Raw genomic sequence first — 23,293 nt, forward strand, 5'->3', positions numbered from 1 at the left:
GCAAGTGGATGAGCTCAAATCCTGTACCCTCCTATGCCTTGGTGGTACAGCCAAGGGTGAGCAGTTGGGACATTTGCTGAGGCAGGAGAGCACAGTCGGTTGCAGGCTCCCTAGATCCCTGGCCCCAGCCAGGTGAGTGCAAACAGTTGTGTCATTCTCCTACGCCTAGCCTAAAGCCAGCATGCTCTCACAGACAAGACACTCCTTTGCTGCACTGCTGAAGCCTACTGCATACAATCAAACCATTTTCCCACCACCCTTCTGAAGTCCTTTCTGCCATACTCTCTAGCAGGCTTACTAAAGCCAGAGTGTGCATGCAGTTCACACAGGGGAAACCCCTTGATGACCTGGTGGTCTTGAGGATGGGTGCTCCAGAGTTTCACAGGACCACAGCAACCAGAAAGACAGTTCTTATCAGGCACCACTCTGAGGGCACCGTATAGACAGTGGGTTGAAATACACCCCAAGTCTTTCTTGAAAAATGCCTATTTTCTTAGTCTGGAGCTTCGGTCTGACAAAGAGGCTTCAGGTTGGCCACACACCTAGGGCTAAGGAAGTGAATCCAGGGAATGCAAGTAGGGAGACACAATCCTTGTGTACCACTTGGCCTCAGTAAGACTCATAACACTTCTCAGAAAGGGACTTACACACTTGTCTGGAGCCCTGATTTTTGCAACCCTTATCCAGGGAACACCGTTAGATCTCCTGGTCTGGAAGTCAGCAGAGTTTACAACTTTAGTCCCACAGAACTGTGTATATTGGCACACTTTAAAAGCTGAGGCTGGAGTCTGACTTCCAATTAACCTGAAACTACGTGCTAAATAAGATTCCTTCCCTTGGATGACTGATAAGTCTTCACACACACATACCTAATCATGGGGGCATATCAAGAATAAGTCAGGCAGTTAAAACAATTACAGAAGTTCAAGAGACAACTGAGAGCTGGGCAAGGTTGAAAGGATTATTACCTTCACACAAGGTCACTCTTTCAAGACAGAGAAATATAGCTGTTCTGCCTAATACATAGCAACAAACACAAACTGTCAAGCAAAATGAGGGAATAGGGAAATATATTCCAAACAAAAGAAAAAGATCTTAGTGATACAAAGATAAGTAACCCTCCTGAGAAAGAATTCAAAACAATGGTCATAAAGATGCTCACTGAACTTAGGAAAAGAATGGCTGAATGCAGTGAGAACTTCAACAAAGAAAGAGAAAAACTAAAGTACCAAATAGAAATCATGGAGCTGAGGAAGACAATAACCGAAGGGAACAACATGCTAGAGGATTCAATAGCAGACTGGAAGAAGTAGAAGAATGGATTAGTGAGCTCGAAGACAGGGCTGTGGAACTCACCTCACAAAGCAGGAAAAAAAAAATTTTTAGAAAAAGAAATAACTTAAGGGACCTTTACAACAAAATAAAGCAGAATAGCATTCCCACTATTAGAGGTCCTATAAAAAGAGAGAATGGGGTAGAGAGTTTATTTGTAGAAATAAATGATAAATGAAATATTCCCTAACCTAGGGAAGGAAACAGACATCCAGATTCAGGTATTCTAGAGAGTTTCAAATGAAATGAACCACACCAAATGAGCCACACCAAAGCATACTGAAATAAAAATGTCAACAGTTGAAGACAGAATCTTAAAAGCAGCAAGAGAAGGACAGATTGTTATGTACAAGGAAAAGCCCATAAGGCTATCGACACTTTTTTCACCAGAAACTTTGCAAGGCAGAAAAGAATGGCTTATGACATATACAAAGTGAAAAAAAACAAACAAACAAACAAAAAAACAAACACCCCAAAACCAAAAAACTTCTCACTAAAAATATTCTACCCAGCAAGGTTATCATTCATATCTGAAGAAGAGATGAGTTTTCCAACAAGAAAGAGTCCTGAAATAATCCACATATATATGGTCAACTTATGTATAACAAGGAAGGCAAGAATATACAATGGGGGAGAAAACAGCCTCTTCAATATATGACAGCTACATGCAAAAGAATGAAACTGGAATACAATCTTACACAATATACAAAAATCAACTTAAAGTTGATTAAAGATTAGAATGTTCGACCTGAAATCTTAAAACTTCTAGGAGAAACAAAGTGGGTAAAGCTCCTTGATATTCTTGATATCAGTCATAGTCATTTTTGAGGATCTGACTCCAAAGGCAAAGGAAATAAAAGGAAAAATAAATAAATGGGACTACATCAAACCCAAAATCTTCTACATAGGAAAGGAAAATATCCACAAAATAAAAAGGCAATCTATTGAATATGAAAAAATATTTGTGAATTATGTACTTGATAAGGGGTTAATAACCAAAATGCATAAGTAACTCCTAAAACTCAATAACAAAGTATCTGATTAAAAAATGGGCAAAGCGTCTGAATAGATATTTCTCCAAAGAAGAATACAGATGTCATAGGCACATAAAAAAGATGCTCAACATCACTAATCATCAGGGAAATGCAAATCAAAACCACTTTGTGATATCATCTAATATTTGTTAGAATGGCTATTATAAAAAAGACAAGAAATAACAAGTGTTGGTGAGGATGTGAAGAAGAGGGAACTCTCATGATCTGTGGATGGGAATGTAAATTGGTGTAGCTGCCATGGAAAGCAGTATGGAATGTCTTCAAAAAATTACAAATGGCAATGCCACAAGACCCAGCAACTCCACTGCTGGGTATGTATTCAAAGAAAATGAAAACACTGAATCAAAAAGATATATGCCACCCACATGTCCAATGCAGCATTATTCATAATAGCCAACATATGGAAACAACCTAAGCACCCATCAAAGGATGAATGGATAAAGAAAATGGGAGATATCTAGATATCTATCTATCTATCTAGAAACCTATCTATCTATCTAGAAATCTAGATATCTATCTATCTATCTAGAAACCTATCTATCCATCTATCCATCTAGATATCTAGATGGATAGATAGATATCTAGATGGATAGATAGATATCTAGATATCTCCCATTTTCTTTATCCATTCATCCTTTGATGGGTGCTTAGGTTGTTTAGTGTTTTCATGTTCTTTGAATAGATAGATATCTATGTAGATAGATATCTAAATAGATAGATAGATATCTCCCATTTTCTTTATTCATATGTGATATATATATGTGTATATATCCATATGTGATATATATGTATATATATATGTGGTATGTGAGATATAAATATTATAACATATTACATTACATATATATTACATATTACTCAGCCATAAGAAATGGAAATGAAATCTTGCCATTTGAGCAACATGGATGGACCTTGAGGCTATTATTCCAAGTGAAGTAAGTCAGACAGAGAAAGACAAATACCATTTGATTTCATTTATACATGAGATCTAAAAAACAGAAACAAAACAGAACAGGACCCAAACTTGTAGATACAGAGAACAGATTGTTGTTTGCCACAGGTGATGAGAGCTGGGAGTCAGCAAAATGGGTGAATAAGATTAATAGTACAACCTTCTAGTTATTAAAAAAAATAGTTATAGGGATGTAATGTACAGCATGGGGAATATAGTCAATAATATTGTATTAACTTTTTAAGGTGACAGTAACTAGATTTATTGTGGTGGCCATTGGGCAAGGTACATAAATGTCAAATCACTTTACTGTACACCTGAAACTAACATAATATTGTATGTCAATTATACCTCAAAAAAAAGTATTGAAAATGTCATTACTGGCGAAGTTGTATGAAAACTATGATTCCTGTAGTTAATTTGGGGGATGTTATCAGAAGTATGTATCGAGTGTATACTCTTTAAAGAGTATATACTACTCAAAATCCAGTAACCACTTTCACATTTTTTTTAGGCACTCCTAGTCTAATAGTTTTATTTGTGTTTTTTTTAATCATTTTTTAATTTATTTTCAGCATAACAGTATTCATTGTTTTTTGTACCACACCCAGTGCTCCATGCAATCCATGCCCTCTCTAATACCCACCACCTGGTTCCCCCAACCTCCCACCCCCCCACCTCTTCAAACCCTTCAGATTGTTTTTCAGAGTCCATTTCCCACTTTCACATTTGTATTAAGAAAATAAAAAATAAGTCCACAAGGATGTATAAATATGCTTATTACAGGGTTCTCCAACAGTAGAGAAAATTATATGCACAAAGTAGTATTTATTGTGACCTTTAAATAGATGGTAAATTTTAAACTAGAAATTATAGAAGAGCGTGTTACTCTTGATCTCAGGGTCATGAGTTAAAGCTGCACGCTGGGTGTAGAGCTTACTTTAAAAAATTACAGTATAGAACATCTATTATCATTCAAATATAGGTTATACTTATGACACATTGCTAATTGTAAATTATTCCAATTTAGCCATATATAATCATGTATACTGTGATGTTTTATACATTATGCATCTCCCAAGTAGACATATACAAGTCTAGAAAGTAATGCACATACACACACACCCAAAATAGAAAGTAATGCACCAACTGTGGTCTCGGTCTGCTTGGGCTGCCATAATGAAATACCACAGATTGGGTGACTTCAACAATAGCCATTTATTTTTCACAGTTCTGGTGGCTGAGAAGTCAGAGATCAAGGTGTCAGCATGGCTAAGTCCTGGCTTGAAGATGGTTGTCTGCTTATTGTATTCTCATATTGTTGTCTTGGGGAGAAGGCAGGGGCCGGGGGAAAGAAAGGGAGGAAGGAAAGGAGAGGAAGAGAGAGAAAAGGTACCAGAGGGACAGATTACTCTGCTTTATTCTTTTAAGGACACTAATCCTATCATGAGGACCCCACCCGGATGAGTACATGGAAACTCTATGGCTTCCCAGACACCACACCTCCTAATACTGTAACATTGGAAGTCAGGACTGCCACTTAGGAATTCCAGTGGGCAGGGGACACATTCGTGGGCAGGGGACACATTCTTTGGTCCACAGCATGCAGCAGTCTCTGGGTGGTAGGAATCTGGAGGATTTTCACTTTATTTTTATACCTTTCATCATGCCTGAAGTTTTGGGACATAATATACAGAAAAGACAGAGATGATGTCAATACCTGTCTTTTTCCCTTTCTCCTTTCCTATCCTTATAAAATTGAAGTCTACTTTATCTCTCCTCCTTTTCTCAACCTATATATCACATTATGAGCTCTTGCAGAGTAACAGATTTGATTAATTCATCTTTATTCCCCTGGGGTTTAGCTCCGGGTCCTACATAAAAAGAGCTCAATAAATGCGTGAATGATTCTCATGTGTTTGTTTTTGAATAACTGGACATATTGTGTTTTTCACTTAGGGAAGAAAATGTTCCTGAATCATACATTTAATGCAAAGGAAAATTAAATTGTAAGATATTTTTAAATAAAATGTGGTTCAGAACATTCTTTGGAAAGGAGCAAGCCCTGTTTTGCTTCCTTCAATTGCCTAAGGAAAATGCTATAAATTCTAGAACAGCCTGCTTTCCCTAGGGGCTCTTTCTACTCGGAATCTTCCTTAAAATAGAATTATCTATGTCCATGGTGACTATATTCTGAATCCTATTAATTTTTCTCCCTCTGAATAAAGCAGCATTTGGGCTTCTTGCCTTCAGATGTGTTCTGACATTCTTTTTTGATGATCATATCCCTGAAAATCTAGAAAAAAAGTCTCCCATAACTTTCTTTATGGCTGCCTAACATATAATGCTGAGATTGAAAGGGTCCAATCTCAAAACTGAGTTGTGGTTTAAAAGAAACAGTCAACAGGGCTCCTGGGTGGCTCAGTTGGTTAAGCAGCTGCCTTCGGCTCAGGTCATGATCCCAGGGTCCAGAGGTCTCTCTCCGCCCCGTTCCCCACTCATGCTCTCTCTCTTTCTCTCTCTCTCTCCCAAATAAATTAAGAAAATAGAAAAAAAAAAGAAGAAAGAAACAGTCTGGTACCCATAAGGTACCTTTTAAATTCCTCAAGTTCCTAACTCTTAGTGTACAGGGAAAAAAATCATCATCATTTACCATCTGGATCAAATAAACCCAACTAAGTTTTTTAAAGTCCTTTTTAAATAAGTTACAGAAGAATAAAGGCATAGTTAAAAAAAAACTCAATAAACATTTGATAAAAATTTAAACATAGAAAATATCTTTGTTATTTAGTAAAAACTGTGGCACATAAACTCATAAAAGATGGGAAACTATGGTTATCCGTCCTCTTAGTAAAAAAGGAAAGTCCAAGTTCTTGTCAAAAAATATTATGTTAGACTCTGTCTTTTAAGAAAATACCCTATTTCCTATTTAGTCCTTAGAGATGTGTTTTTCATTCATTGATTTGTGAGTTTGAGGATATTCATCTAAGTCTCTAGGAAGTCACGAGGTGAAAATGTAGTGTATTTCACTTGCATGATTAATTCTATTATCAACATTAATGTCTAGAGTTACACTGTCCAAAATAAGTAAACTGCAAGCCATATCTGTCACTTAAAATTTTCTAATAGCTACATTAAACACTTAAATAGGTTAAAGCAAATTTTTTTTTAAATTTTATTTATTTATTTGACAGACATAGATCACAAGTAGGCAGAGAGGCAGGCAGAGAGAGAGAGAGAGGAGGAAGCCCCTGATGTGGGGCTCGATCCCAGGACCTGAGATCATGACCTGAGCAGAAGGCAGAGGCTTTAACCCACTAAGCCACCCAGGCGCCCTGGTTAAAGCAAATTTTAACAATATATTTCATTTAACCTAATGTATCCAAAATACTGTCATTTTAACATGGACCCAATTTAAAAGTATACTGAAATACCTTATATTGTCATATATTGTGCTAAGTCTTCAAAATCTTGTGTGTTTTGCATTTACACTACATCTCAGTTCAATACAAACTCAGTTCAAACCACATCTCAAGCACCCAAAAACCACATATGGTTAATGGCTAGTGCAGGGCACAGTACCATTCAAGAGTGGGGCTCTTCATCTTCACCTTCTGATTTGTCTACGAACTGGGCAATGTATTCCTTTGTCAATTTTCTTTTCTTTGGGCATTATGAATGGAAGATGAAAAATGCAGTATTCTCAACCATGTTTTTTAAAAAAAAAAAAAAAAGAAATCACAACCCAGACACCAAGAGTCATGTGCTCTTCCACTGAGCCAGCCAGGCACCACCCCCAAAAATATAAAGCCAAAAATATAAAAAATACTGTCTCCCCTTTTAAACCTTGAAAAATGATTTAATACCTTTGGCAACATAATAGGAGACTGAAGGGAGATTATTAATTTTGCTATTGTATTGTATTTCTAGTCAATTCCACAAGTATTAGCCTTTTTACTCTTTTTTTAAAAAGTCATATTTGGAAACAATTGATCAATGATGATAAAAAATAATTCCTACAAAGATTCAGTGGCAGTATGTTTGAAATAGAGGAAAAAGAAGATCACTAAGATCCCACAATATATCTTAGCTTCATAAAAGGCTCCAATGGGTGGGTTGAAAATTATAAGACAGAATGAGTTTTATTATGCTTCTAAAAAATTAATATATATTCTCTTTGTGCTTTGTAAGAATCTCTAAGAAAGGATAAAAGACATGAAATACAGATTTTTTAAGAATAGAATAGCTCAAAAAAAGAAAGTTAGTACTATATTTGTGTCCAATGAACTCTGATGGTATACTGAAGGTGAAATTGCATGAATTAAACAGTATGGGGGGAATTTTCAGATATATATATATAAGAAAGATATATATAAAAGATATATATATATATATGATATATATGTAAAAGGAAGGATATATCTTTATCTATATCTATATCTATATCTATATCTATATATCTCCTTCTTTCTTTCTCCATGAGCTTCTATCTTACAAGACAGCTTGTCCCAAGTTTTTGCCTCCAAAATTCCTTGGGGGTGGTGCCTGGCTGGCTCAGTGGAAGAGCACATGACTCTTGGTGTCTGGGTTGTGATTTCTTTTTTTTTTTTTTTAAAGATTTTATTTATTTATTTGACAGAGAGATCACAAGCAGGCAGAGAGGCAGGCAGAGAGAGAGGAGGAAGCAGGCTCCCTGCTGAGCAGAGAGCCCGATGCGGGGCTCCATCCCAGGACTCTGAGATCATGACCCGAGCCGAAGGCAGCGGCTTAACCCACTGAGCCACCCAGGTGCCCCTGGGTTGTGATTTCATGCCCCATGTTGGGTGTAGAGATTACACTTGCTTCCTCTTTCTCCCCTTCTACCTCCCTCTTTTCATTTCAAAAGCCCAAAACAAAAAAAAAAAAAGCCCAAAACAACAGGCTAGCAAGAAAGTTAAGGAAGGGAAGAAATTGAGCTGATATAGTAAAAACTTTCTTGACCAGGCAGAAGAGGTACAGGCAGTAACCTCTTGTACTATGCTTCAAATTCTTGCTCTTACATTATGCATAATGATTTACTTTTTCCAAGAAAGAGTAACCAGTCTAGGTATAGTCACATGATGCCAAGACCACTAGAGTTTGTAAGAGTTGCTGGCTTTTGTAATCAACCCTTAAGCTCTTTCCTAGGCTGTGAGTTCCCAGAAGCTACCCATTAGAAACCTGAAAACCTAGAGGTTAAAAAGATGATGATCTTTGAAAAAACTTTCTTCTATGGCTCAGGGGCTAGACTAAGTATTTTTCAGTATTCCTGCCTTTAATTATTACAGCAGCCCCCACAGACTTAACATTTTCTCCATCTTTAGAGGTGAGGAAATGGAGGTTTAATGAACAAAATTCATTCCAGTTTGTATGAAGGGAAAAATGAGTTACTAAAAGATATTAGGTATTTCAATGGGTTCTCTAGGAGAGTTGGAGAACCACAATTGGAGAACACGGCCAATTAGCCACCTTAGATTCCGGGGAGGTACACTTCCCCTGAATTTGAGGCTTACTTCTGAGTCTTCTGTCACCGCAGCCTCTGCAAACAGGATGATGACCCTGTCTACCCGGCCCCATTCCATTCTATTTGTTACCTTTTTCATACCACTCTCGTCCACCTTGAAGTCTCAAGGTGGTGCAACTGGTTGATGGAGCCTGAGTCACAGGCCTACACTTTGGATGCAAAGGATGCTTGAGAGGGAGTTCCTGACTTTTCCACTTTGGAGAGATGGGATTCATAAGATGGGAAATTATCCAAACAGGGAAAGACACTAGGCCATCAAAACAGCATGACAAATGGCTATCTCAGGGTACAAGATGAATTGGGTACAATGGTCTCCTTTCAGAGATGAGAAAGCGAAGCCTACTGAGTAGCTAATGTTGGGCATGCTGTGTCCTCTTCTTTGATATGCTGGCCATGCTTCTTAGTCATATTTTGACTGAGGACCTTAAAAGAAGTGGAAATTCACAGCAAAAGAGAGCTCTCCCATCTGTCCTCTGCTTACCTTATCATGTTGGAATGTACTATGGAAACTCTTGCTGAACTTTTATCTGATCTGAAAGGATTCTTAACACATTTCTCCTTTAGATCCTGGTAAGGAAAGGAGTCTGTGCAAATGCCAGTCTGGGCTGGAGTGGGGGAAGGCTTTTCATGGAAAAGGTTTCTCATGGAACATCAAGTTCAACTGAGGATTTTCTAGCTAGGTTCTGGAACAGTATCATTAGAGTACAGAAGTTCTTACCATTAAAGTTAAATTTTTTGGCTTTTTTTGTTTTTTAAGTTTACTTATTTGGAGCCTAAAATTCACTGGTGGAAAAAAATTACCTATACACCGAACAATCACAAAACTGTTGTTGATTATACACAGTATAGAAATAATTTATTTTCAAAACTGTTTGAAAAGCCACAGTCAATCTGGTCAATAAAAAGCCATCACCTCCCCCATAAACCATGCTGAAAATCTTTCTTCCGAGAGGCAAGTGCATTTCCTAAAAGACTGGGATACAGTAGGAACCTAAAAACATTGTTGGTTAATATGCCAAAGGACTCAAAATCTAAACTTAAGTATGATGTGTGGAAAAAGAAATATTCCTGTCACAAAGAGACTCAACTATTCAAAATACTGTCTTTACTAACGGGGAAAGTATTTGTATTATTATATGTCCCACTGAACAAAAGTTTGACTTAAAAACAAATAGCATTTTGGGGCTTTTTTATTAAACCAAAATCCAAGATTTTTTCATTTTGTTCTTACAACAATCCTGTGAAGTGGGTAAAGAGTAGTTGAATTAATTTTAACGTCAGCTAATTCCTTCACTCCATAATTTATCTGCTTTATAACTTGGTTTATACTGTTATTTTTTAAAATAATCGTAAAATCCACATCACATTTTAATGATTTTTAAAACGTGCAGTTGAGTAGTGTAAAGCGTGTTTACATTTTTGTGCAACCGATCTCCAGAACTTTTTCATTTTGCAAAGCTGAAACTCTGTATCCATTAAGTCCCTATTTTTTCCTCTCATTCATTTCTTAAAGAAATCAAAATTTGTTTTTAATAGAAAATTCTCTTGTTGTGTCCTTTTTATTATGAAGGAAATATAGAGTCATCATCAAAATGTTCGCTTCTTGGTCAATAGGATGTGTTAGCACTGGTTGCTGTGAAGTTTCAGTGACTAGAATCAGGTTCCCCTAGGAAGACATGCTACTTGCTTTCCCCACCAGAAAGAGAAACTGTATTGTTTGTTTTGAGTTTGGGTCATTTCCCTAGGAAGAAAAGATTATTTTTTTTTATTCATTTGTATGACTAACAGTAGAGGCAGCCAAAATGCAGTGTTACTCTCATTCATTAAAATTTGATATTTTACTTCAGAATAAAAATTAAAGGTAGCTGGAATAAAAATGAATTCCTTAACAAGGAATCCATAATTTGGGCCACATAGATGTCATTGAAGAAGATGCTTCAACAGTCTAAAATTATGTGCAAAATTGTGGTCGTGTGTGTGTGCGTGTGTGGGCATGTGTGCGTGTGCAAGCAACATATGTATATACATTTTTTTTCTAATAAGAGAATTCATGGATATAATCAGGTTCTAAAAGAGTTTGTGATGCTCACAGTTCCAAGAAATTGTCTCATAAAATGAAAATGATGGAGGGTTATTTTGGGTCACAGAACAAATTCTGTAACATAATACGAACCCAAATCCAGGAGTCCTCTTACCCGAACACCTGAAAACCAGTCCCTGTTTTGCTGTTAATTTGACCTTGAACAACAGAAGATACATATTATTTCCTAGCTCCCTCTTCTCCTCTGATACTATACATACCTAGTCTCTAAGAAGCCATAAAGTGATATATTTGAGAAAGATCTGGAATACTTGAAAACAGGTTAGGACTGCCTCTCACCTCCTTCTAACATCTACCAGAATACTCATCAAAGGGAAAAGAACAAGCCCCCAAAGCCAAGAACTGTATATTATGAATGAGCATAAAAAGATTAAATTAATCACCAAACTTCTGACATTCTTTTGATTTTTACATTAAAACTAAAATCCTAGGATTTTTGTATTGGAGAGAAATTCTAAGCTAAGAATTCTGGTGAGGGTATTAATACTGTCAGTCTTCTAACTGCTCATTTCCCCATTGTTTAGCATCATATCTGGCAAAGAGTGAGTCTTTAATAAATACTTTTTTAACTTAATGAGTTGAAATGCTTTGAACTAAATTAAAACAAGAATTAGCTTGTTAAGAGTTTCCGGTAAGCCATTATTTAAAGTTATTTACAAAGCTATCAAATGTCATATGGTCATTTCTCTTTAACTTCCATGGTAACAATCTTTTAGTAAGTGAATAACTGAGTCAACAATTCCTTTTGAATCCCTCTTCTTTTATCCTTTTTTCTATCAGTGATGCTATAGAAATGAAAAAGTAGTTAAATCTTTCACAGAATGGAAGGTTGACCTTTAGAAATGCTCTTTTTTTTTTTTTTCTTTTTCTAGAAAAGTAGTATCCTGGACATTTCTACAGATACTTGATATTGAATACAGGTCCATGTTGGGCTTGGTCCAGGGGAATTCAGAGACCATATTTCTGGAAAGACTGCCCGATAAAACATTCAATTCATAATTTACCAGAGATGACTTGGAGGGTCTCTATACTTTTAGATTTCATAAACCCACAAGAATTTCCACCTCCACAATAATTGGGATTAGATCTCATAGCACTGCCAACTTTTCTTTTTTCTTTTTTTTTAAAGAAAATTCACTAAAAGAATAATTTCCATATATTATCACCATCATTTGTTAAAGAAACATCCTCTTAACACCAAAATATATAGAATGATCATAATCTCAGAATAAAGGACAGTTCTCTAAATGGGATAAATTTGGTTTCATGAAAAATGCATAATATTTTTTAAAAATTTTTACTTCCATCTTTTCCTTGCTGTGCTTGGAGATGTTATCACAAACCAATATGGATCTATGGGCTAGCATTTGGGAACCACTCATATTATTAAACCCTTTTGGCCAGAGGTTTTGTTTCCCTTTCCAGGTCCATTCTGTACCCTTTCCTTACTCTGCTCCTTTCCAGGCTAGCTGGTCTCTCTACACTTGTCATTCAAGGTCTCTCACCTTCTGGCTTTTTTGGGCTCAGCACAAGGGAGATACAAAAGAACACATGGTGAGAGAAAAGGAGATCAGGCTGTTTATTCCACTGGTCTGTCCACCATTAGGTCTGAGCACAGGTGCATAGTGGTTCTATTTCTCTATCCAGGGTATCAACTCACAGACATGGCCTTCTCCTCAAGCTCTCTTTCTAGATTCTGTATTAATACTCTGCCATTATCTCTTCCCCTACCTCTCCAATTCAAGGTGAAGCGAAGATTACCTTCACTTCTTGGGAGTGCCCCGCCATCTTTCATTCCTGCCCTTAACTGTGTGCACAGGTTTCCATACAGTCCCTTCATTAAACCCCCCTCAACCACTCCACTGGAGTGACTGTTTCCTGCTGAGATGTGCCCAATACATGCCTCATTTAAAGATGAAAAACTGAGGCCCCAAGAAGTGAAACCCAGAAGTCACACAGCCCAAGGGATGCAGTCCAGTCCAGAATGAGGCCTACCAGATTACAAGCAGTATTATGCTTAGTCAATGCTCATCTGTCATCCTCTCAATGTTGATCTCCTCTACAGGCATGTTGATAGGCACTTTCTAGAAAATTATTTCCCCTGGACTTTGACAAGAGTCGCAGTGTGTTCAATTTTGAATAAAAAATATCATATTACCAGACTATTTAGGCAATTTCAACAAAGAGGAATACTGTTTCCATTAGAATGGATTGAAATCAGGAAAAAATTGAGTTTTTAAATGGTTTCCTAAAGAGAAACAGGCAATTTAGCCCAAGATACTGTTGCAAAAGTTAAGCATAAAAAGGACATGACAGTGATGAAATTTCCACTGTAAAATGAATTCTGATCACCGAACAGGGTGGGTAGGGATAACATTAACCGTCCAGAGTAAGGGGTTGACGGGGGAGGCTAGGGAAAAACTTCCATCAGCATGAGAGATATGAGCAAGTCATAGTAAGGTAAATAAGTTTATAGCCTTCAGTGCCAGTCAAGCAGGGGGAAAGCATAGAAGAGACATCAAGCATGAATCTTGACCATTGCAAAATGTATTGAAAGCATGTTTTATCTGGCATGAAGTGACTGCAACACTGAGCAGGGGCTGCTGGGGATCCTTCTGCATTTGAAGTTCCAGGTTGCTGGAAACATTCAATTGTCTTCAACTGACCCATGTCAAGATTCTCTTCTGTGAAGACTTTCTTGGCAATAAGCACACCTTTATTTAGCAATCGTATTTTTAAACAAATGCACACACATATATTTAACACATTAACTTTGTTCTAATTGCATGCTTGAATTCCCCACTGCTGCTGTTTGATCACTTGCTGTAACACAAGGGCCTCTATAGGGACATTCTTTTACTAGGGTTTAAAAATAAGGTAGGAAGTTTTCATATCAAATGATTCTCTTTATAGGAGTTGGGGGAATGGAATTACTAGTAATACCATGAACTGAGCATTTCTAAGTAGTTACCTGCTTTAGCTTACTTAGTCTTCAGAACAACCCTGCCATCATCACCCAACTCATGGCCACCTCCTGGCTTTCTGCTACTTAAGCTTGTACCTGGTCTTTGGTGAGCAGAATTTCCCTAGGGCTCTTACCCATGCCAGCATCCTAGGCTGGATACATGGAAAGGATTGCTCAAAGAAGCCTCTCAGCAGGACGGAGTGCTCCCCTGGTGCAACCACCGTCTTTGAAGGCTGAGCCTTCAATCCATCAACAGCTACTTATTGGGATCCTACTAATGCTCAGTGCTGTGCAGTCTGGCTTCTGCAGGCAGGACCCTTTCTACCTGTGTTGTACGTGGATTGAGAGGTAGGGGAGGATCTGGTTCAGAGACCTTGAACCAGTCCCAAAGAATTCAAAGAGTGTGTATGGCTGAGGAAGAAGGGCAAGGTCATCATAAGACAATGAAAATTAGAAAAAAAAGAATAAAATTTTCTCCAGATCCTCAAATGAGGAACTTTAACACGTGCATAAGACTCTCATGTCGTCATTGGAGGCAAAGAGTTTAATTTGAATTCTTAATTTGTAGCATTCTTTGAGTTCACTCATCTTGGTTATCTTAGTTACCTGTACTTAGATGATTGGCTTGATATTTAGGTAGAAGTTTTTAAGACAAAAAGTATTAGTTAAAAACAGGAATTCCCATTGAATTGCTAGAATTTACCACCTAAAAATCCACAGACAGGATCAAAACCCAAACACTTGTGTGTATCATATATTTTCAACATGTGATAGCATTTAAAAGACTTTTGATTAGTATAATTCACTCATCAGTTACTTTAGCTACCAAAACAGTTTTATATTCATAATAAACATAAGTGGCTTTATGTGGGGGTCTGTCCACATGTACTTGAGGCAGAAGGAACTTGATGGTAGAAGTCCCATATTCTGCTCTTCTGGCTTTCCATCCTGCAAAACTAGGACAGTGACTAACTACACCTAACTTCTTTAGGGTCCTTGAAACAACACACCTACCTCTAAAACTTTGAACCCCATGTATGCCTCATTTCTGAAACTATTCTTGGTTTCATTTTTATTCCTTTGTTTGGTAAATGGGAGCTGCTTCCTATTAAAGAGTGCTTGCCTGGGGCACCTGGGTGGCTGGCTCAGTGGGTTAAGCCTCTGCCTTCAGCTCAGGTCATGATCCCAGGGTCCTGGGATAGAGCCCTGCATCAGGCTCTCTGCTCAGCAGGGAGCCTGCTTCCCCCGCTTTCTCTCTGCCTGCCTCTCTGCCTACTTGTGATCTTTGTCTGTCAAATAAATAAATAAAAATCTTAAAAAAAAAAAAGAGTGCTTGCCTATTATATCTGTGTAGATATATGGCTTTTTATGGCTCTTTCCCTTAAGGGAATGCGAGAATAGGAAGGCCAGTCAGAGAGTAGAGAGTGATAGCTTACAGCTGGAGCACAGGTGTCCAAGATAGATAGACCCCATTCTTCAGTTTGCTCAGACTCTCCCATTCCACAATACAGGGTAATTTCTTAAAACCACTTGTATAAAAAATCTTACGGTATTTACTAGCACTCTTCAGGCAAGTCTGTTTGGCTTACAATGCTTCTCTCTTACTGAAAATGATTGTCCTTCTTGGCTAGCGAAATTTGGGATGTTTGGAGACAAAGGTCTGGAGAAACAGACTAGTTGATTTTGCTTGATCTACTCACAAAAGATTTAAGAAACTTCCTCTTGAGAGCAAACATTAGACAATAAGTTTTCTCCCTGGAAATAGCAACTAGATCCAGAATTCCCAACCTTTTTGGAACAGTTTGGCCTCTTGACATTTCCCCTTTCTACATAAAATGTTTTGTAGCATGAATTATCTATAGGTGTAAATACACAAGAGTTTTGTGTTGAGGCTCATTTTTTGAGATTTATTTTTTCTGGACTGACTTTTGAAATGTATTGGAATCATTATGGTATGCTGAGGATCATTGATTTATTCCAAATATTGTTGTAGCCCAAGATGTTCATCCCCCAAAGTCTGCTCCGTGTGGGGGACGGGGTTGGGGGGATTATTCAGCCTTGTTTGATCTAGGATCCAGGCTGTTTTGGAACGTAGCACCATTTCTTTGCCCTGTATCCTATGGAATTTCTCAGAGGCCCATGGCAGGGCCCTAGGGTTCAGAGTACTGTACAAACAACTACAGGACCTGAATGAATGCTTTATCTTTGTGGCTGGCTCCATTTACCACCAGATGGCTCTACTATACCACTAGGAAATGTGTAAAAATGCATTTTAAATTGGTGGGCTCCTAAACCAAAGGAAGAAAACAAAGCAGCAGTCCAAAAACAAAAAACAAAAACCAAAACAAAAAAGGAAAGAAAAAGGAAAAAAAAGAAAAGAAAAGGAGAGGAAAGAAAAAAGGAAAAGAAAAGAATAAACACAGTTCTTTCTTTTATGGGGTTAATTGGAAGCAACTATAGGAGCCTGAGCATTCACAAGAGTACAGGACACACCCAAGAAGGTTGGAGGAAGGTCATAATCTTAGCACTATGAGGTCTACCTTTTCAAGTTTTCACATTGCTGTGTAATTACTAATTAATTGTCAAGATAGCCAGAGTCGTCAGGAAGTACTCTAGTCTCAGCAGGGCATGTAACTGATACTTCCATACCAATGTATACTCTTCTGCTTGGCGATGAGAAAGATCAACTGCAGAAAAACTTGGAGAGGCAAAGTCTCTCTACATTTGCTGATTCCAGTCATCTTAGCTATATTCCGGGTCAGAATTATCTGATTCTAAACCCTGTGGTTTCTTTGCTTTAATGACACTTGTGATAAGGAAGTGATGATCAGAGGAAACCCCCTTCTCTATGTTCACATGGTTCTGTTCCTCAGGATAGGTGAATGCTAAAAAATAAAGAAGGCATTCTAGGTGATAGTTCTCACTAGGAATGTGAAATTCTGGTTTTGGCCTCTTGAAGGGAAGTTCTGTTTGTATTAAGAACAAAAAGCTGCAGATGAACCAAATTCCAGTGTGGGTAATTTTAGTCTCACTTTCCAAAGTCATTCGTTGTCATAGTTTAATATGCATTTTTTACCCTCCCATTATACATTAAACTGTTAAGTAAGACTTGTTTTTTATAACATTTCACTGTTTTATTCCTCTGTTGAAGAAAAGATGATTTGTATGAGTTTATTAACCCTGTCCTTAATCCATAAAGTTGCTTAAGATACACTCAGGAAGCTATCCATATCAAAAAGTAATACTTGATTATTGTTTTAAAGAAAGAGTCCCTGGAAACTGGACAGATGGCATTTACTTTGGCTCAACTTGAGGCCTTGGAGATTTGCCTGAAGGAAGCAGAAGAAAAGGCTAAATCCTTATCTGAACAGGTAATACCTGTCATTCAGACTAGAAATATATATTCGTCAAGCATTCCGTAGAACAAGTGTGAGTCTAAATACATGTTTTACAAAAACCAGAAACAGATCTATAAATACAGAGAGCAAACTGACAGTTCCCAGAGGAAAAGGGGGTCAAGGGATGGGCAAAATGGGTGAAGGGGAGGGGGAGCTACAGGCTTCTATTTATGGAACAAATAGGTCATGGGTTTAAAAAACACAGCATAAGTAATAAAGTCAGTGATACTGTAATAGTACAGTATGATGACAGATGGTAGCCACCCTTGCAGTGAGCATAGCACAATCTGTAGAGATGGTGAATCACTATGTTATACATCTGAAAATAATGTAACATTTTGTGTCAACTATACTCAAGGTAAATCAATCAATCAATCTGTGTTTTGACCTCTCCACCTATTGATACACACATACACACACACACAGAGGACTTCCTTCATTTTAGATATAACAATACTTTAATCTTTATGGACCTTCCCAGCTTTTAAAACTCCTTTTACATTTCTATTTTGATTTCCATTCAGTCTAGCCCATGAGGTAGGGAAGCCATCTTTAAGCCAGTGGCTCTCCTGAATCAGTGAAGTGTATTTGCATTATACACAGATAAGCCCAAAGGTAAGATAAAACCTACAGTAACCACACCCGAGAAATTTTCTCAAATTATTTGAGGAAATAAAGTTTTTTCAAATACTGGCTTCCCTCTTGGGTTTTTAAAACCTACAGGAGCTGTGGAGGCCAACCTGAAAGTGGGCAGTGTTGGACACTCTAGTGGAGACCTGCGTCCACAGCAGAGCTCTGCTCCCAGAGACACTGACTATTGATATCAGCAAAGCTCAGACCAGGGTCTGGACTGTTTTCCCAGTATTGTGCTTTGCAAATAGCACAGTGCATACCCCAAATATGAATGTTACTCTTGCTCTTCTGCCGGAGCAGGGAGGCTTGGCCCCAGGGGGCAAAACTGCCTGGAGTCTCGTGATCCACTTCTGGTGATCACCGTGGAGGAAAAAGGACAGAAATGTTACAAACATTTATTCATTTATCATGAATTGGTATATTTTTGTTGTATATTATTAGAAATTTATGAAAAACAACTTTAAGTTTTCTTTTCATAACAAGGTCTGTCTAGCAAAATCTGATTGCATAAGAGTTTTATAAGAATTTTGGGGGGGAAAGTAGGAGAGATGTGCCTGTTACAAGAAAAAGAAATATAATTAACATGTAATGTGGTGACACATGCAAATGGCCTCCATTTCTTTTTCCAATTTACCAAAAAAGTGCATCTTTTACTTTGGGATATATTTATTGTTTACTGACCAAGTATGATTGATAAAAAACTTACGTCAATGAAACAAAGGGTGTTGCCCTAGGCCCAGACCCATTTGGAAAAATTTCTTTGTTAGCCACATGCCCTAACCCTGGCTTACCAACGGGTCTTTCTTCTAAAACAAACAAAAACAAGTCTCAAACTATAGCAAAATTATGAATTATAAAGATTATGCTGATGAACCAGAACTTGCAAACCTGGGAGAAAGCTTGAATGGCTAACAGAAACAGGGCACCCCCGTCCCGATTAGTTGCACTGAGAACATTTTGCAATCGAACGTCTTTTCATGATTTCTCATTTAAACCAGTAAAATTTGATTCACCCATTCACCACTCATCTCTTTTGTTTTTTATAAAGTATTTTTAGTATATGTGCTGCCGAAGCGAGCACTAAAGTATGTATTTTTAAAGATTTTAGTTGTTTGAGAGAGAAGAGCAGAAGTGGGGTTGGGAGTGCAGAGGGAGAGGGAGAAGCAGACTCCCCGCTGAACAAGGAGTCCGATGTGGGACTTGATCCTAGACCCTGAGATCATGACATGAGCCAAAGGCAGATGTCGAACCAACTGAGCCACCCAGGCACCCCTGAAATATTTTTATCCAATACAGTTAGCCCCTAATACTGAAGATTCTTAGCTTGATGATGTCATCTGTAATATCAAACAATAACTCCCTTTTTTTTATTATTTAGCAGATTAAATATGTAAAATGGAAACTGGATTTTACTCAACTTTTTTGTACCTATTATGAGTAAGATGCTAGTTAGGTGTTTGGAGAAGAAAGACATAAAAGGAGGGCTTCTTTACCCAAGTAACTCACAACGAAAAGAATCATTGAAAGAGTTAGTGAGTGAAAACAGCCATCTGTATGGCTTTAGATAGATTGCACAATAGCACTAACTTGCAGGGTCTGTATATGTTATTTTCCTGAAGTATTGCTTTTGGAGTTGCCAAATTTGCCTAACCAAGTGATTTTAATTGGAAGTTGGTAATGGTTTGTAGAAAAGGAAGGTATGATATGTTAAAAAAAAAAAAAAAAAGCACATTATAGGCATTTTGAATGTTACATTTTTTTTGAATGTTACATTTTTAATTAAATTGAGTACTTTATTAGATTTGGCTGTCTCTATTATAGTTGAAAAGGTTAATCAAATAGAGACACTATTCTCAGAGGAGTTAATCCTGAAATTTTTGCTTTCTTCAGTATTGTAGCTTAGTCTTATTCTTGAAAAGATAAAAAATTTAAGAACATTCCCCTCCCCCTCTATTTTTAAATTCAGGAGATATTTTTAAAATGTGATGGCAGAAGAATAGGAAAAGGCAAGGGGAGCAACTGACCTTTCTTAAGGCTAAGATATGAGAATATTTCAAAATGGAACACCTGTGTCAAACAATCAAATATTTGTCCACTGGGTGCCACTGTCTTCCTTAGCAGGCTGTGCCACTAAGTGATTGCAAAAAGAGAAGCTGTCACTAATATTCAAGACAATGATGTGTGTATGTGTGTGTGTGTATGTGTGTGTGTCTACGTAAGAATATTTCTGTCAGTATCCATGTATACGTGTTAAATCTTCTTTTAAATATTATTAATTTAGGACTTGTTACAAGGATGGTGGGAAATGCTTGCTGGTGTACACTGGTAATCCAAATCATTTTGTCAGCCCTATGGCTGAATATTAGCCAGGCAGTCTGGCCTGGTGGGCTAGAAACAGGTAGGGGAAGCAGAGGAGATGGTGAGGACAGAGATTTGTGCTGGAACCAAGGAGTGGAACATGGTATTATCAATAGTTGATCCCGCCTTTGGGTAAAGAGTAAATTTCACTGTTAGCCAAATTGTTACCTTCTGGCTTTGCCTTAGACTAGAACATAAAATTAACTTAGAATGGAAAGTATAGGTACCCAAGGTTTCATCTGCACTAAGCATCTATCGGTCCTGTGCCTCAGTTTACTTGCACTGAACGTTTCTAAGGTCAGCAAGGTCCAGCAAGTTCTCTGCTGGTTCACTATGAAGAAGAAACCTACAAATAGTGAGGAAATAAGAAGATTGTGCAGACATCATACACTAAACAGAATTCTTTGTTGGTGTCCCTCTAGCTAACAAATTTTTCTTTATTTCTCTGCTGTAATGTCTCTGTTGTCAAAATAAACACAATATGAGATCAGTACAACTTGCAATTAAGATTTACAGTCTGAGCTATTTATAGCTGTAAAAATTTTGCAGCAACCCAGGGGGCCAGAGTAAGAAAGGGCCAGAGAATCAAACGCCTGTCCTAGGTAATACAATAAATAACTCATCATTAGCAAGTTTTGCGAAAGAAAATACTTGATTATATTTCTAGCAGGTTGAGATCAGTGGGAGGAAATGTCTGGAAATTTTGGTAGTAGATAAAGGACCAGGAGGGGCAGGTAGAAACAAAGGAAAGTGTTAGAGGAGTAGAGAGAAGGAAGAATAAAAAGGTCTCTGGAGAAAACCATAAAATGCAGTTCTTCCATGTGTGCTGGCTTCTAGCACTAGTACAGATGAGAAGATGAAGAAACGGGCTTCGGTGGGCTGTAGTTTATGACCGAACAAATAGACCCAACTGCTTCTGTGTTGGGATCCCAGTGCTTTTCATGCTAAGATAGTCTCAGGAAAGCCCAGAGTTTGACAATGGAGCACAGATCCAGAGGTTCCCCCAGTGCAGAGGGACTCAGCAGGGAAATTCCTGAGACACTTCTTTTGGCCACAATTTTGGGCCATGTCTTTCTCATTCATTAGCAGCTTTTGGTTCCCAGCTCCTAGCAGCAGACCCAGGAGAGCTCAGGCTCCACTACTTGCTTGTTTAACGAAGGTGAGCAATTCATATAATCTCTCCAAGTCTCAGGCAGCTGTCATATCTGGAAGTGGGATGGGGGCACCTGGGTGGCTCAGTCAGTTAAGTGTCTGACTCTTGATTTCAGCTCAGGTCCTGATCTCAGGGTTGTGAGATGGAGCCCTGCGACTTTGGGCTCTGCGCACAGCGGGGAATCTGCTTGAGATGCTCTCTTTCCCTCTGCCCCAAAGCCCTCAAATAAATAAATAAATCTAAAAAATGCTAAAAGGGGGGTAAACATACTTGTTTCAAAGGCAGTTGTGAAGTTTAAATGAGAGGGATATCTGACTTTTAGTAGTTTTTCAACAAAGTTTCATTCATCTCTACTTTCAGGAGTTGTAACAAAAATATGTATCATCCTCTGTGTCATGTATCATGGGCTAGTGTGTGTGTGTGTGTGTGTGTGTGTGTGTGTGTGTAAGGACTTTCTCATTGTTGCTGGTGTCTCTCAAAGTGTTTGCAAGACACTTAAGTTGTAACACAGCACTACTTCAGCATTCACAACCTTAGAATCTTTCCTGCAGGAGAGCTCCCCTCCCACTCCATGCACCTTGTCCTAGCTTGGCTATTTGAGGGTCCAGCATACTCTTTTACTCTTTCTGAGCTATTCATGCGGTAAAGGGACCCGAATACCTTCACCTTGTTCATCCTTTCTACTTCATCTCTTGGGTCTTCTGTTTCTTCCCGCTCTCTGATTTGCTCCGCATGGGAGCTGAATGGGCAGCGCTGGGATGTGGTCATTTTAGGGTCTTAGGGGGGAAACTGGGGAGCAGGGAAGATTTGTAATAATTCCTTCACCAAGGAGGTGAAACCAGTAACAACTACATAGTCAGATTTAGCTTCAGGTGTCTTATGGATATAGTACCTAGCAAAATATTAGTTATATCAGTTACAAAGTATTATTACACACTAGTTGGGAAAGAGGCGTAATTTGATGCAAGAGCTACGAGGTGGGAAGCTTGGTGGGAAACTTGACTTTTTTTTTTCAAAGCATTGTTTTTCCCAGGTAGGAATTAGACATAGACAAACCATAACAAGGAGCCCCGTTATGGTGTTTTGCAGCACAGAGTTAACTTTGCCTTTTTTGTTTCCATAAAGAGAGAATTATTGGTGATACTCAGGATACAGAGACTTTTCAATGGAGAAGAATATGGTAGTATTTCCCAGTTTTTGGAAAAAGCTTGTGTGAGCCCTTTTTTTTTTCCCCTTCTGATGGTAATAGCTCATGTGCCAGCTATGCATAATTTTTCCCTTACCTGGTAAGAAGGACATTTCTAAAGGCCCCAAATAAAACTGGTAACAGGGCCTTCTTGTATCCTGACTGTAGCAAACTTGATCAGTTATGTTACATTCAAAAAAGACTGCTTTCCCTTACTTTCGCTCCCTGGTATCTCCCTAACATTAACATCCATCTTAAAAAATAACAGAAGCAATAATGGAGATAAAGTGTGAAAGGGGGATGATGGATGTGGGGTAGGGTGTCTAAGCAATCCCACAGGAATGCATACCTTGTGCCAGACCCCTGCAATGCACTGTAAATGGTAGTCACTGAGTAGAGGAACTAACATTTATTAAGCACCTACAGTGTTCTGGGTAGTGGGTTTAGATGTACAGATGCTTCATTTAACCAACATAAGAATGCTAGGAGGGCCACAATTATGATGAGCCCCAGGAGGAACATGAGACTCGAAGACATTAAGTCATTTGCCCAAGATCATACAATTAATAATGGTGGAGCTGACATTAGAACCTAAGTGCTTTTAAAGTCACAGTTCCT

General features: G+C 38.1%; 1 protein-coding gene across 4 annotated transcripts in view; it reads left to right on the forward strand.

Annotated features, from left to right (window-relative positions):
* Positions 1-23,293, forward strand: part of CCDC192 (coiled-coil domain containing 192) — a 204,915-nt gene that overhangs the window by 14,641 nt on the left and 166,981 nt on the right. For 3 of the 4 annotated variants that reach the window (XM_047728991.1, XM_047728992.1, XM_047728993.1), the window contains exon 3: positions 17,211-17,318. In XM_047728991.1, the coding sequence (XP_047584947.1) occupies positions 17,211-17,318 (108 nt within the window). Of the gene's footprint in view, positions 1-11,152; positions 11,244-17,210; positions 17,319-23,293 lie in introns of all 4 variants that reach the window. The other variant, XM_047728994.1, reaches the window with a different exon arrangement.

The sequence above is a fragment of the Lutra lutra genome, chromosome 5 (assembly GCF_902655055.1).
Source record: "Lutra lutra chromosome 5, mLutLut1.2, whole genome shotgun sequence".
NCBI lineage: Eukaryota > Metazoa > Chordata > Mammalia > Carnivora > Mustelidae > Lutra > Lutra lutra.